General features: G+C 45.6%; 1 protein-coding gene across 3 annotated transcripts in view; it reads left to right on the top strand.

Moving 5' to 3' along the window:
- LOC147904044 (uncharacterized) overlaps positions 1 to 12,139 on the top strand; it is a 65,110-nt gene that overhangs the window by 18,974 nt on the left and 33,997 nt on the right. For all 3 annotated transcript variants that reach the window (XM_087370209.1, XM_087370203.1, XM_087370215.1), the window contains 4 exons: positions 3,417 to 3,562; positions 3,699 to 3,800; positions 3,898 to 3,984; positions 4,076 to 4,249. In XM_087370209.1, the coding sequence (XP_087226335.1) occupies positions 3,417 to 3,562; positions 3,699 to 3,800; positions 3,898 to 3,984; positions 4,076 to 4,249 (509 nt within the window). The remainder of the gene's footprint in view (positions 1 to 3,416; positions 3,563 to 3,698; positions 3,801 to 3,897; positions 3,985 to 4,075; positions 4,250 to 12,139) is intronic.

Raw genomic sequence — 12,139 nt, 5'->3', positions numbered from 1 at the left:
AAGCCCAAAGATCAGGCTTCTGCTGCTCCTGCTGCTCCTCTGTTTGCTGACTTGCTGGATATAAAATGCCCTGTCAAAGGGCTCCTTTTATAGGCCCCAAAGGGGCTCAAAACTGACCGACTTGAAGGGGCTTCCTGGCCGATTTTGTCTGTCCATCAACCGACCCTACAGCTCCCCATTTATGGGGCTGTGGGCTGCCCTTTTGGGGCTGTGTGCTGGCCGACTTTGATTGGCCAGCCGACCAGCCTGCTAGCCCCTATATAAAGGGCAGGGTACTGCCTTATTTGCTTATGCAGGGGGCATTCCACTGGCCAGCCCATAACCAGGCCTTTCTGGCTGGCTATACCCAGTCCAATCAGCCTATCTACACAGGCCGACCCTGCTGCTGCACACCTGCCTTCATTGCGCCATATTCAGAGCATGTTGCAGGCCATGTGCCGGTCCACAAACCTCGCTCAATAGCTCTCCATGTAGGGGATACCCCGCCAACCATGAATGCTCCAGATCTGTCCCAGATCCACACATCCAGTTTCCAACACTCTTCACTAAGGGGGGAGTGAAGGATGTTATAATGAAACTTCATAATGGCCGAGTGAAGGATTTTGAGGGGCTATGCACTGAGTTCATTGCATACGAGATTAATCTCCTAGCCACGATCTTAGCAAAGCTCTTTAATGAAGCGGTTTGCTTGAGGTTTCCACTCACTTGGACCATTAACACTATTTCACCCATCCACAAGGCAGGGGATCCCATGAGTTCGGAGAACTACAGGACCATTATGATTGGACTTGTCATGTTCAAGATTTATGCATCAGTGCTTGATTCCGAGGTCAGTTGATTCGCAGAGTGTCAAGAACTTAGACCAGCAGGACAGGCTGGATTTTGGCGAGATCATGGGAGCATGGTTCACATTCTCACGCTCAGGTGTATCATTGAAGAGGCGAGGGCATGGAAGCAGAGGGTATACTGTTGCTTTGTGGACTTCCGCAAAGCATTTGACACGGTCTTGAGAGTCCGCCTACTCCGCCGGCGCCTACAAGATTTGGGTTATGACCAAGAGATCATTTGGGCTGTATGGCACTTTACGAGAGAGTCTCAGGTAGAGTTCGGGCAGGGTCAGGGTGGACATACGAGATCATGAGCACTATTGGGGTCAAACAAGGGTGTCCTTTATCACCTACCCTGTTTGGCCTCTACATTGATGAGCTCGAGACAGTGATGCAAATACAAGGAGGGATGGATGCTCTCTTGCCGGCACTCTGATCCAGATATTGCTGTATGTAGATGACATGCCACTTTTGTCTCCCTCAGCAGAGGGGCTCTAGAGACACCTTGATGCACTACAGTCTTTTTGTGAGTCTCATGATTTGAAGGTCAACCTTGGTAAAACCAAGGTTATGATCTTCTATACATCTTGAGCCATCATGCTTTAGGAGCAGTTCACGTTTGATGGGTCGCGTGTTGAGATAGTTTCATCATACACGTATCTGGGGGTTGTCTTCTATGGACCCATCTTCACTATGAGACGTGCGATGCAGGCCTGCCTAGGTAGGGGATATGCTTCATTGGCCAGACTAGAGAGACAATGCTTCGGTTCGCACTTTCAAGATCCACAAACCAAGGGGTTGCTTTTTGACTCCTTGGTCCGCCCAGCGGGGATGTATGGGAGCCCTTGTTGGGGGCCAGACTTGTCAGATACATAGTGGGCTCGTGTGGAGCAGCTACAGGTTCTCATGCTATCGCGGTTGATTCGCGGTAAGCCGTCCGTTTCTCACCAGATCATTCAAGCTGAGTTTGGGTCATCCCCATTATAGCTAGATGCTGCATTTCAGGTCATCACGTATCTGCACCGAGTCAGGGAGTACAGGAATTACACTTCTAGGCACAGCAGACTACCTTGGCTAGCTTTGTCCTCCTGTATGGCACTTTCAGCAGGGGGGGACCCAGCGATGCTGGTATGCACGCACTGAGAGATGGTTTGAGCAACTAGGCCTTCACATGGATAAACTCCCTCCCTTCCAGTACAGTATGGATGCTCTGTTTTCTCCCCTCTTGTCACACGAGGTCAACCAAGTAATCCGTGAGGATCTCTTGCAGCTACACACATTCTGGACCTGATTGGGACCGAGCAGGCTCCCAGTGAAGCTCAGCTTCTACAGAGATCTTTGCTTGCACATCACTGAGGAGGGTTTCATCGACACACCAGGATATACACAGATCCACCTACCCCACTCATTGAGGATCTCTATTGGGCAGTTTTGGATCTCTTCACGTAGACTTCGTACTGAGAGTAGCAGAGCAGAGGGCATACCCAAGGAGAGGTGCATATGCACATTATGTGACATGCAGGAGGTTGAGACGGAGGAGTACATATCTTTAGGTGCCCTGTTTACTATGAGATCCGAGAGCGTTTCTACTACCTCTTCAGAGATAATTTTGGGGTTTTGTCCCGGTTCCTCTCGTACCCAGACCAAAGATGTTTGGCGGGCTTCATCCATGAGGTAGTCCAACACCGCGAGAGGATACTTCGATCACGGAGATAGGAGCAAACTTCGTCCTTAGCAGACCCTTCTCAGAGCTCTATCACGGAGTTCTTCCCGCCAAATCACATGGACACCCACGAGTCGAGGCTTCGACATGATTGCGATCTAGAGCCAGTGACCCGACAGCTGAGACAGAGGGTTGATGCACAGATTACACTTGGAGACATCCCCTCTCTGTTCAGAGTTGGAGCCCGACCGATAGGGGTTATTGTGGCCCTTGTTAGACACAGAGCTATGACTAGGAGACGTCACAGAGCCGCACCCGTGAGTAGCCGACAACACTCTATCGCCGATTTCATGCCTCCATTGCCTCATCCACCCTGATCTCGTGATGGCAATGATGATGATGATGATGATGATGTTGATTTGTAGTCGACCATTGGCATGACTATGTTGTACTTAGTACTATCATTATGCATTTTTGCATTCTGCATTCTACATTGGTGTGGATGCTCATTCAGTAGCTCCACCCCCACTGCTTGTTTGTACTAGGTTTCTCACAAGGTTTCTCACAGTCTCATAGACCCATCGGTCTTCCAAAGACTTTAATAAACTTTCTTTCTTTCTTTCTTTCTATTCACTGCATTCATCCGCCCTCTCTCTTACACCTTGCATGTAGGTTGAAAAGAGAAACAAGTATTCTCACGATGGCGCTCTTCGCCCATTGGAGGGCCAACTCGCATTGAAATTCTACATGCATTGCACACATTTGGATTCTTGAGAAGTCTGGTTCTTCACAAAATATACGTATGAAAACATCAAATCTCTTTGCAAGTAACTTTGAGCTAGAGTAATGAGCTTGCATCTATCATATAAGTGGTATATACTGCACAAGAAGAAGGAACTGTTAATGATGTGTTCTAGCTTCTGCAGGGAATAGATGGCGTAGACACCGAGTTCCACCTGAACTCAGGGAAGAAATTGTCCCAAAAAATATACTAATGATTGGTCCAACTGGATGCGGAAAAACAGAGATTGCAAGGCGGCTTGCAAAGCTTGCAGATGCTCCATTTGTAAAGGTTTGATTTGCCTGAATATTACTAGATTATGCGGCCTTGTTCCTTAGATCTTGCTTATATTTTATTTTTCTCCTTTTGTGGGTTTTTGACTTAAATGTGAATCTTTTTTAAAGATATTATGTGTCATTGTGTGCAGGTTGAGGCTACTAAATTTACAGAGGTTGGATTTCATGGTCGTGATGTTGATCAGATTATTCGTGATCTAGTGGATAATGCAATACAATTGCAAAGGCAAAAGGTGTGCAAAAAGATTACCCTGCTTCGTACATCTACTTTGGAAACAATGGCAATGACAAAATTTTCCTACTGGTATTTTCTTGGTTTTGGATGTGCAGGTGCGTTCTCAGCTAGCAGAAGAAGTTGAGGAGTCAGTAGCACAACAGATTTTGTTCAAGTTAACTGGGTTAAATGCTCCTAAAGAGGTGCATGCAAGCATGTGAATGCTGCTTATTTATTTGGTTTTTAACATTGGCATTGTGTAAGGTTTAAATAACTGGATTTATCTTATTGCAGACTGAGAATTTAACCCCAGAAGAGAGAGAGACCTACCGTAGTTATCGACAACTGTATGAGAATGGTGGATTGGATACTAAAACGGTAACAATGGAATTGCCTGAGGAAAGGATGCGAATGCCATTCGACTTGCCAGGTTTAGGTGGAGTTGGAGTAGGAGATTTTGTGTATAAGGTAAGATCTATTATTTAACCTTCCTCCTCTTTCCCGAAACTCCAACGCCCCCCTTCGTTCCCCCATCTGTGCCCTCCAACTTGTGTGTGTGTGTGTGTGTGGCACTCGCACGCATGCAAGTGTGTGCATAGTCACTTTATATGCATATATTGATGCATCAGGGACCATTGGGGTTACAAGGAAATCTTATTGTGCAAGACATGAATGCCTTTGAGCTCTATCTTCCTGTCTGTAAACTCCTTCTTTGTTTGCTTGTTTCCTAAGATTGCATGCGTGTGTTTTGCCAGTGGAGAATTTAAGGATGCTTGAATCGAGTTGTTTTGTGTTGAGATATGGTAGCATGCTGAGTTCCAGCATGCTCTTCAGAAACTGTTTATAGGTCTGCTGAATTGACTTCACTGCGAAGGTATGGTAGTAGGTATAATCAACCGACAAAACTTGCAGAGAAAACTTTTGTTGAGAAATCTCTCTCTCTATCTTTCTCCCTCACACAAACCACTAGGGCCCTGGACAATAGTCGGGCTGGACCCCCCGAAGGTTTTTATCATCAGAGATAATTTAAATACAAAGTACATATCAGCACATGGGCTGCTTGCTTACCAGAATTCCTACGTGAATCCATTTTACAAAAGAGCTCACAAGCTCATTCTTTGTTGGCAACATGCCACTTGTCCAAGTCCTAGACTAACTCTAATTACATGCCTCAAAGGGCAAATTCTGGGGTCTTCGTAGCACTGGGTCACCTGAGCAACTGCTGGTCGCTCGCTAGATTCTATATTGCTTGGGTCTTCAATCCCTCTTGGTACCTGCAACCATTAAATAAAGCGCACAACCATGGTACCCATTAACGGTCAGCGCTTTGCATGCAAATAACAATCTGTGGACTAGTCCTAGTCAATGTGGTCGTCCCCACCAACCAAACATGTGCACATAAATAGCGAGCTCTGCGGTTGACTGAAGCCAACCCTTCTAGTCGTAATTAAAGACTTTGACCAAGGGTCAAGGCGTCTTAATTAATGCTAGAACTCTTTGACCGGAGTTGGTAATAATCTAGGTTGACCGGAGTCAACTTGCTTTGGCTGAAGCCAAGTCTTGTTGACCAAAGTCAACTCTTTCTGACGGTAGTCAGAAGTTATTTGGTTAACCGCAGTTAACCATCTTTGCATACGCCAAGTCTTCTTATCCGTGGTTAAGTATCTTTGACCGAAGTCAATACTTTGACCAATAAAAGATAACTTTTTGAACATAATTAAATACATCTTAATTATGATCAAATAAATGGTCAACTAGAACTTTGACTTTGGAGTATTTACAACCTGGTGACATCCCCTTGGCTTCTATTCAATTGACCTCAACTGAAAAGCTTCCTTGTAAATATCCAAAAGCTTGTGTATAGTTAGACAACATATCTACATCCATCCGCTTGGCATCCAATGCTGAATAGTTATTGAATTTTTTGCCCTGGGGACCTTTGCATATAGGATGATACACAATTTGTTCTGGCTGAAGGACCTCTTCCAACTCATCCACTTCCAGTGGATCCTCTGTTACCGACTCTGTAAGCTCCTGTCCTTGATATTTCTTTAGAAAACTTACGTGAAAGGCATTGTGAATCCTCCAATGCTCTGGCAGTGCCAATCTGTATGCAACCTCATTAATCTCATCTATAACCCTGAAAGGGTCATAATCTCTGGGAGATAACTTTGCATACACTTTTTCTTTGCCCTTAAGCTTGCGGAGCCTAGCTTTTTCGAACTTCAAAGCACCCACTCCCCTCACTTGAGATCTACCTGTCTCCTATGCTTATTTGCAGCCTTCTTATACTTTTCTTGAGATCTTTCTATTGCTGTCCGCACTTGGCTGAAAGCTGTCTTGAGGTCTCTGACAAACGGATCAGCTGCAAAAATCTCATATTTGGTCCTCAGGATAGGTGGCAGAATCACCTTTCCATGGATGACCTCAAAGGGTGCTTTCCCTGTAGAGCTGTGAACTGTATTGTTATATGCAAACTCCACCAGTGGTAGGTACTTTTCCCAGTCTGAACTTTGGTCAGCCACGTAGCATTTCAATAAATCCAACACTGTTGAATTCGCTACTTCGCTTTGACCATCTTTCTGGGGATGGAAAGGAGGAGGAAAATTCAGATTTGTCCCCATATTATGAAAAAGGGCTCTCTAGAATAGGTTGGTCATTCTGGGATCTCGGTCATTGGCAATGGACTTAGGCATACCATGGTGCTTAAAGATCTGTGCCATAAAAAGCTTAGCCATATGATCTGCCTTTGTAGTTTTGCGCACTAGAATGAAATGAGCTTGCTTGCTGAAACTATCAATGATAGTCCAAATCCCATCATTCCCTGATTTTGATCTTGGCAAATAAAAAATGAAGTCCATTGCGATACTTTTCCATGGTGCTTGGTGCACGGGAAGAGGCATAAGTAGGCCAGGTGCCTTCTGCCTGTCATATTTAACCTTCTGACAAGTGAGGCATTCTATAACAAATTGGTGTATATCCTTTCGCATCCTTGGCGAATAGAAATATGTTGGGGTAAAGGCACATTGCCACCCTTTTATTAAAAATATGACACCTATGACTGTCTTAAGACAGTCATAGGGGGAAAAACCTAATCCTAATAAAACCTATGAGTTTGTGGTGTGGCTCATCACTTCACACCCGCATGTTTGGAGTCTTCTCTCTCTCTCACTCTCTCCCCGTTGTTCTTCTCTTCCTAACCTTCCCCTTCAACTGGTATCAGAGCTATCTATCCTTCCCCCCCTACCCTGGCCTACCCACCCCCTCTATCTATCCTCAGCTCAGCGCAGGCAGCAGCGTAGGGCAGCGCAAGCAGCAGCGCGGGCAGCGTGCAGGCAGCGCGTGGGTGCAGGCAGCACGTGGGCGCAGCTGGGCGTCGAATCGCGTACGGACGTACGGCCGTCCGTACATCCGTACGGACACTGTACGGTCGACCGTACCGTACGGATCGCCGTACGGACTGCGACAGGGAGGTACATTTTTCGATTGGGAGCAGCGCAAGGAACTTCTGCGTTAGGGATCTGCGTCAAGGAAGGTTTCTTTTTTCGAATTTTTTTTTTCGTACCCTGCACAAGTACACGAGCTGAAGTACAGCTGGTACAGCTGGAATACGAGTTGTGTGCAGCACGAGTGCAACTGAACATGCATCTAGGCACGCAAGCCTAGGAAGCATTCGAGGAGGAAGAAGAAGAAAATCTCCAATTTCGAGAAAAGTACAGCAGGTACAGCGAGGAGATTTGGAATTTTCCCGAGGTGCATTGCATTGCATGAAGTACAGCAAGTACTTTTCTTTTATTTCCCTCTTGTTTGGAGGAGGACTTGTGCACAGATATCGGGATTCATGCATCTGACAGAGGATATATGCTTTTACTGGGTTTGAATCTCAGTTTACGGGTGAGCAGATCATAGGGCTTTTGCCCGGCAGTTGATGCCTTCTATGCCTTGAGGTAGTGTAGTGCCAAAGTGCACACATTGGTCTCGATTTCCGCAGTGTGGAGGTGACATTTTCTTGCAGGTCACATTTCTTGTGCAACACTCAGAGAACCTCAGTTGAGCCACGCTTGGCCAGGGCGCATCGAGTTTACTCGGTCCCTAACTGTCCATCGTTGACAGTGCTCAAAAGGTTCATCATTGAGTGTTTGTACGTTGGGATCTGTGTATGTCACTTCTACACAGGGTGTCAAATCAAGGGGCTTTTGCCCAGATTTTGCTTGAGAGCACTTGGGTTACTGTTTTGAGACCTTCAGATGCCTTTTATCCCCTTGGCTGAAGGGTGATTACTTGGGATTTGTCCCATTTTCTGTTGCAGGTTTGTGACAGGCTGAAGAGTCTGGAGCTTTTCTTTCAGTGAACAGAACAGTGTATGACAAGTGGTTTATGCATATAAAATCAGTGCAATACCTCATCTGGGGTGGGAGAAGTGATCAGGACAGCAGTGCTTTGTGCTTTGTCAGCTGATGATGCACTGTTGCGCTTGTGGAACAGCTGCAGCATTCTGAAATTACTGTTTTATGCCTATTTGAGCACGGTACAGTGTGTCAGAAGGTACAGTAACTGGAGGGAAATTTTTTCTGTTTTGCTGCAGATTTTTTGACAGTAAAAACAGCACTATTGTGAGTGCTCCTGGCTCTTGATAGAGCAGGTTTTTTTTTTTTCCCTGAGAAATCAGAATTTTATTCAGTCTTTTTTCAACTTACAGGGAGTCAGGTACTTTCCTTATCTGATATGGCATCAGGGGGAAGTGAATCATCAATTCTGAACATAAAGAAATTGGAAGGGGCACACAATTATGCATTATGGGCAGAACAGTGTTTGAATGTACTTCTGCTTAAGAAGATTTCTAAGCCCATAAGGGTGAAGGGTGTCAAGCCATCTGGGATGTCAGATGATGAATGGGAGGAGCTAGATCTGTCCGCGAGGGCTGCTATCATGCTTACTCTCAGTGATTCTCTTGTGTACAATGTTCAGGCTGAAAAGACCTCTTATGGTGTATGGCAGAGGCTAGCAGAGTTGTATGCCCAAAAGAGTTCAGCCAGTAAGGTGTATTGGTTGAAGAAGCTGGTTGATCTTCGCATGAAGGAAGGTACAGCTATGACCTCACACTTGAGTGAGTTCAATGCCATCTTTACACAGCTGATTGCACAGGGGTTGAACCTTGATGAGGAGTTCAAGGCTACTTTCTTGTTGTGTACTCTTCCTGAGAGTTGGGACACTTTCAAGACCACCTTGTCTAATTCAAATGTCACTCTTATATATGCTGATGTAGAGAGCTCTCTCCTCATGGAGGAGATGAGCAGGAAAAATAATGCGGGCAGCAAGTCTTCAAATGCTTTGCAGGTACAGGAAAGAGGCAGGACTCAGCAGAAGGGGAGATCTGCTAGTAAGTCCAAATCCCGCAGTCAGTCCCGTGGTAAAAAGGATATTGAATGCTTTTATTGTGGCAAGAAGGGACATGTGAAGTCTAAGTCCTTCAAGTTTATACGGGATCGGAAAGCCAAGAAGGCTGAAGCAAAGGATGCAGGCAGTGGAAGCAAAGGCAAAGGCAAGGCCAAGGTAGATGACTTGGATGCAGTGAATGTTGCAGCAGAGGACAGTGACAGTGACAGACATGAGGTATTATGTTCTTCTGCTGTAATTGCACACACATTGGTTATTGATGGCCATGACATGCACACCTGGCTCTTGGATTCAGGTGCTTCTTTTCATGTTACTCCTCATAAGGAGTGGTTTACTTCTTACACAGGTACTCATGGAGTTGTTCACCTTGGGAACAACTATGCATGTCAGATTGCAGGGATTGGCAGTATACAGATAGTATTCCCTGATGGACGGTCATTTATGCTTGATGGTGTTCGCCATGTGCCGCAAATCAAGAAAAATCTGATTAGCACTGGCTTGTTGGATGACAGTGGTTACCACACCACATTTGGGGATTCCAAATGGGTGATTACTGATGGCCAGGTTGTAGTGGCTGAGGGTTATAAGAGTGATACCTTGTACCCTCTTTATGTTTCCAGTGTGGGTAATCATGTTGTTGCCATAACCGAGCTGCCAAAGGTTTCATTGTGGCATAGCCGGTTGGGACACATGTTTGTTAAAGGAATGCAAGAACTGTCACGTTTGGGTTATCTGCCGTCTCTTTCTTTTTCAGATTTGCCTACTTGTGATCATTGCATATTTGGCAAGCATTCTGTGACTCCTCATAAGAGGAGAACTCCCCAGAATAGAGCACCGCTTGATCTAGTGCACACTGATTTGTGTGAGATGCCACAGTTATCACTAGGGGGTGCAAAGTATTTTATTACTTTTATTGATGATGCCACACGCAAAGTGTGGGTCTATTTCTTGAAGCATAAAAGCGATGCCTTAGATGCTTTCAAGAAGTTTGTCGCTCAGGTTGAGAATCGGACAGGTCGCAGGCTGAAATGCCTCAGATCCGATAATGGGGGTGAGTATGTGTCACATGCTTTTGTGCAGTCTTGCGAAGCTAAGGGCATCAAACAGGAACTCACAGCCCCTCATAATGCATCTCAAAATGGTGTAAGTGAGCGGATGAATCGAATATTCAGGAGAAGATTTGATGTATGTTGTCTTATGCTGCATTGCCCCATGGCTTTTGGGCAGAAGCCGTGCAAACAGCAGTTCACATTATTAACAGGTCGCCAAACAAGGCTTTGGAGTTGAAAGTGCCAGAGGAGGTGTGGTCTGGCAAGCCACCCTCATATAAGCACTTACGTGTGTTTGGCTGCGAGTGCTTTGCTCATGTACGCAAAGAACTGCGCACCAAACTGGAGCCAAAGTCTTTCAGATGCATCTTCATGGGTTATGGTGACGAAGGTGAAATGGGGTACAGGTTATGGGATCCCGTTAAACGGAAGATTATACGCAGCAATGATGTCATCTTTAAAGAGGATAGTGTACACAAGGAACCCGTGCAACCTGTGGAATACAGGAGGGTTATTTACGATGATGTTGGACAGCAAAGAATGCCCATTTATATGCAGCAGTAGGCTGCTGCAGATAACCCTGTTCAAGAGGGTATACAGGCTGAAAATCAGCCAGATAATTTTGCCAATGATGCACCACTGAATATGCCAGCAAATGGGGCTGTAGAACAGCCAAATATGGTGGTACAGCCACCCGTCATGCATGACGAACAGGCTAGACAGCAGCCTAATCCGGAACATTTTGTTAGGAGGAGCACCCGTGTACAACGGCCTCCTGACAGGTTTGTTCCAGGAGCCAATAATGTGGCTGATTTTATCATGCTGACAGATTGTGGTGAGCCTTCCAGCTTCAAGGAAGCTATGGGAAGAACAGAGAAAAGGAAGTGGGAGAAAGCCATGCAATCTGAAATGGACTCCCTACTTCAAAATGATACATGGGACTTGGTGCAGCTACCTGCAGGCAGAAAGGTTTTGCCATGCAAGTGGGTTTACAAAGTCAAAGTGGATTCAAATGCTTTATCGAGGTATAAAGCCAGATTGGTTGCCAAGGGATTTAAGCAGGAGAAAGGTATTGACTTTGATGAGTCTTTTCCCCTGTAGTCAAGATGACTACTTTGAGAGCAGTGTTAGCTCTTGTTGCTCATGAGGACATGGATTTATGTCAGATGGATGTGAAGACTGCTTTTCTTCACGGAGATCTCCATGATGAGATCTATATGAGTCAGCCAGAGGGATATGCTGTTAAAGGGAAAGAGCAGCTCGTGTGTAAACTGAAAAGGAGCTTGTATGGACTCAAGCAGGCACCAAGAGAATGGTACAAGAAGTTTGATGCCTTCATGCAGTCCCTTCATGCAGTCCCAAGGGTATCATAGGTGTGAGACCGATCATTGCTTGTACACCAAACGGGCAAAGGATGGCAGTTTGATGCTACTCATTCTATATGTGGATGACATGCTGATTGCCAGTAAATCTCAGCATGAGATTAGTGCTTTGAAGAAACAACTGCATAAGTCTTTTGACATGAAAGACTTGGGTGATGCAAACCATATTCTTGGCATGCGGATTACTCGTGACAGGTCCAAGGGACTTTTGTTTCTGTCACAAAAGGAGTACATTGCAAAGTACTGCAGAGGTTTAAAATGGAGGGGGGGAAGTCTATTAGTACCCCGTTGCCTCCACATTTAAAACTCAGCAGTAAGGACAGCCCCAGATCAGATGATGATAAGGCTGAAATGGCCAAGGTTCCGTATGCATCTGCAGTTGGTTCTTTGATGTATGCCATGGTTGCCACTCGTCCGGATATTGCTTTTGCGGTGGGAGTCATCAGCAGGTATATGGCAAATCCAGGCAAGCGGCACTGGGAAGCACTGAAAGGTGTCTTGAGGTATCTCAAGGGTACCAAAGACTTGTG

The sequence above is a fragment of the Dipteris shenzhenensis genome, chromosome 3 (assembly GCF_047967505.1).
Source record: "Dipteris shenzhenensis isolate YYH24624 ecotype China chromosome 3, Dip_SZ_1.0, whole genome shotgun sequence".
In the NCBI taxonomy this organism is placed as follows: domain Eukaryota; kingdom Viridiplantae; phylum Streptophyta; class Polypodiopsida; order Gleicheniales; family Dipteridaceae; genus Dipteris; species Dipteris shenzhenensis.
The sequence above is the reverse complement of the archived record's forward strand: the minus strand, read 5'-3'. Positions and strand labels throughout refer to the sequence as shown.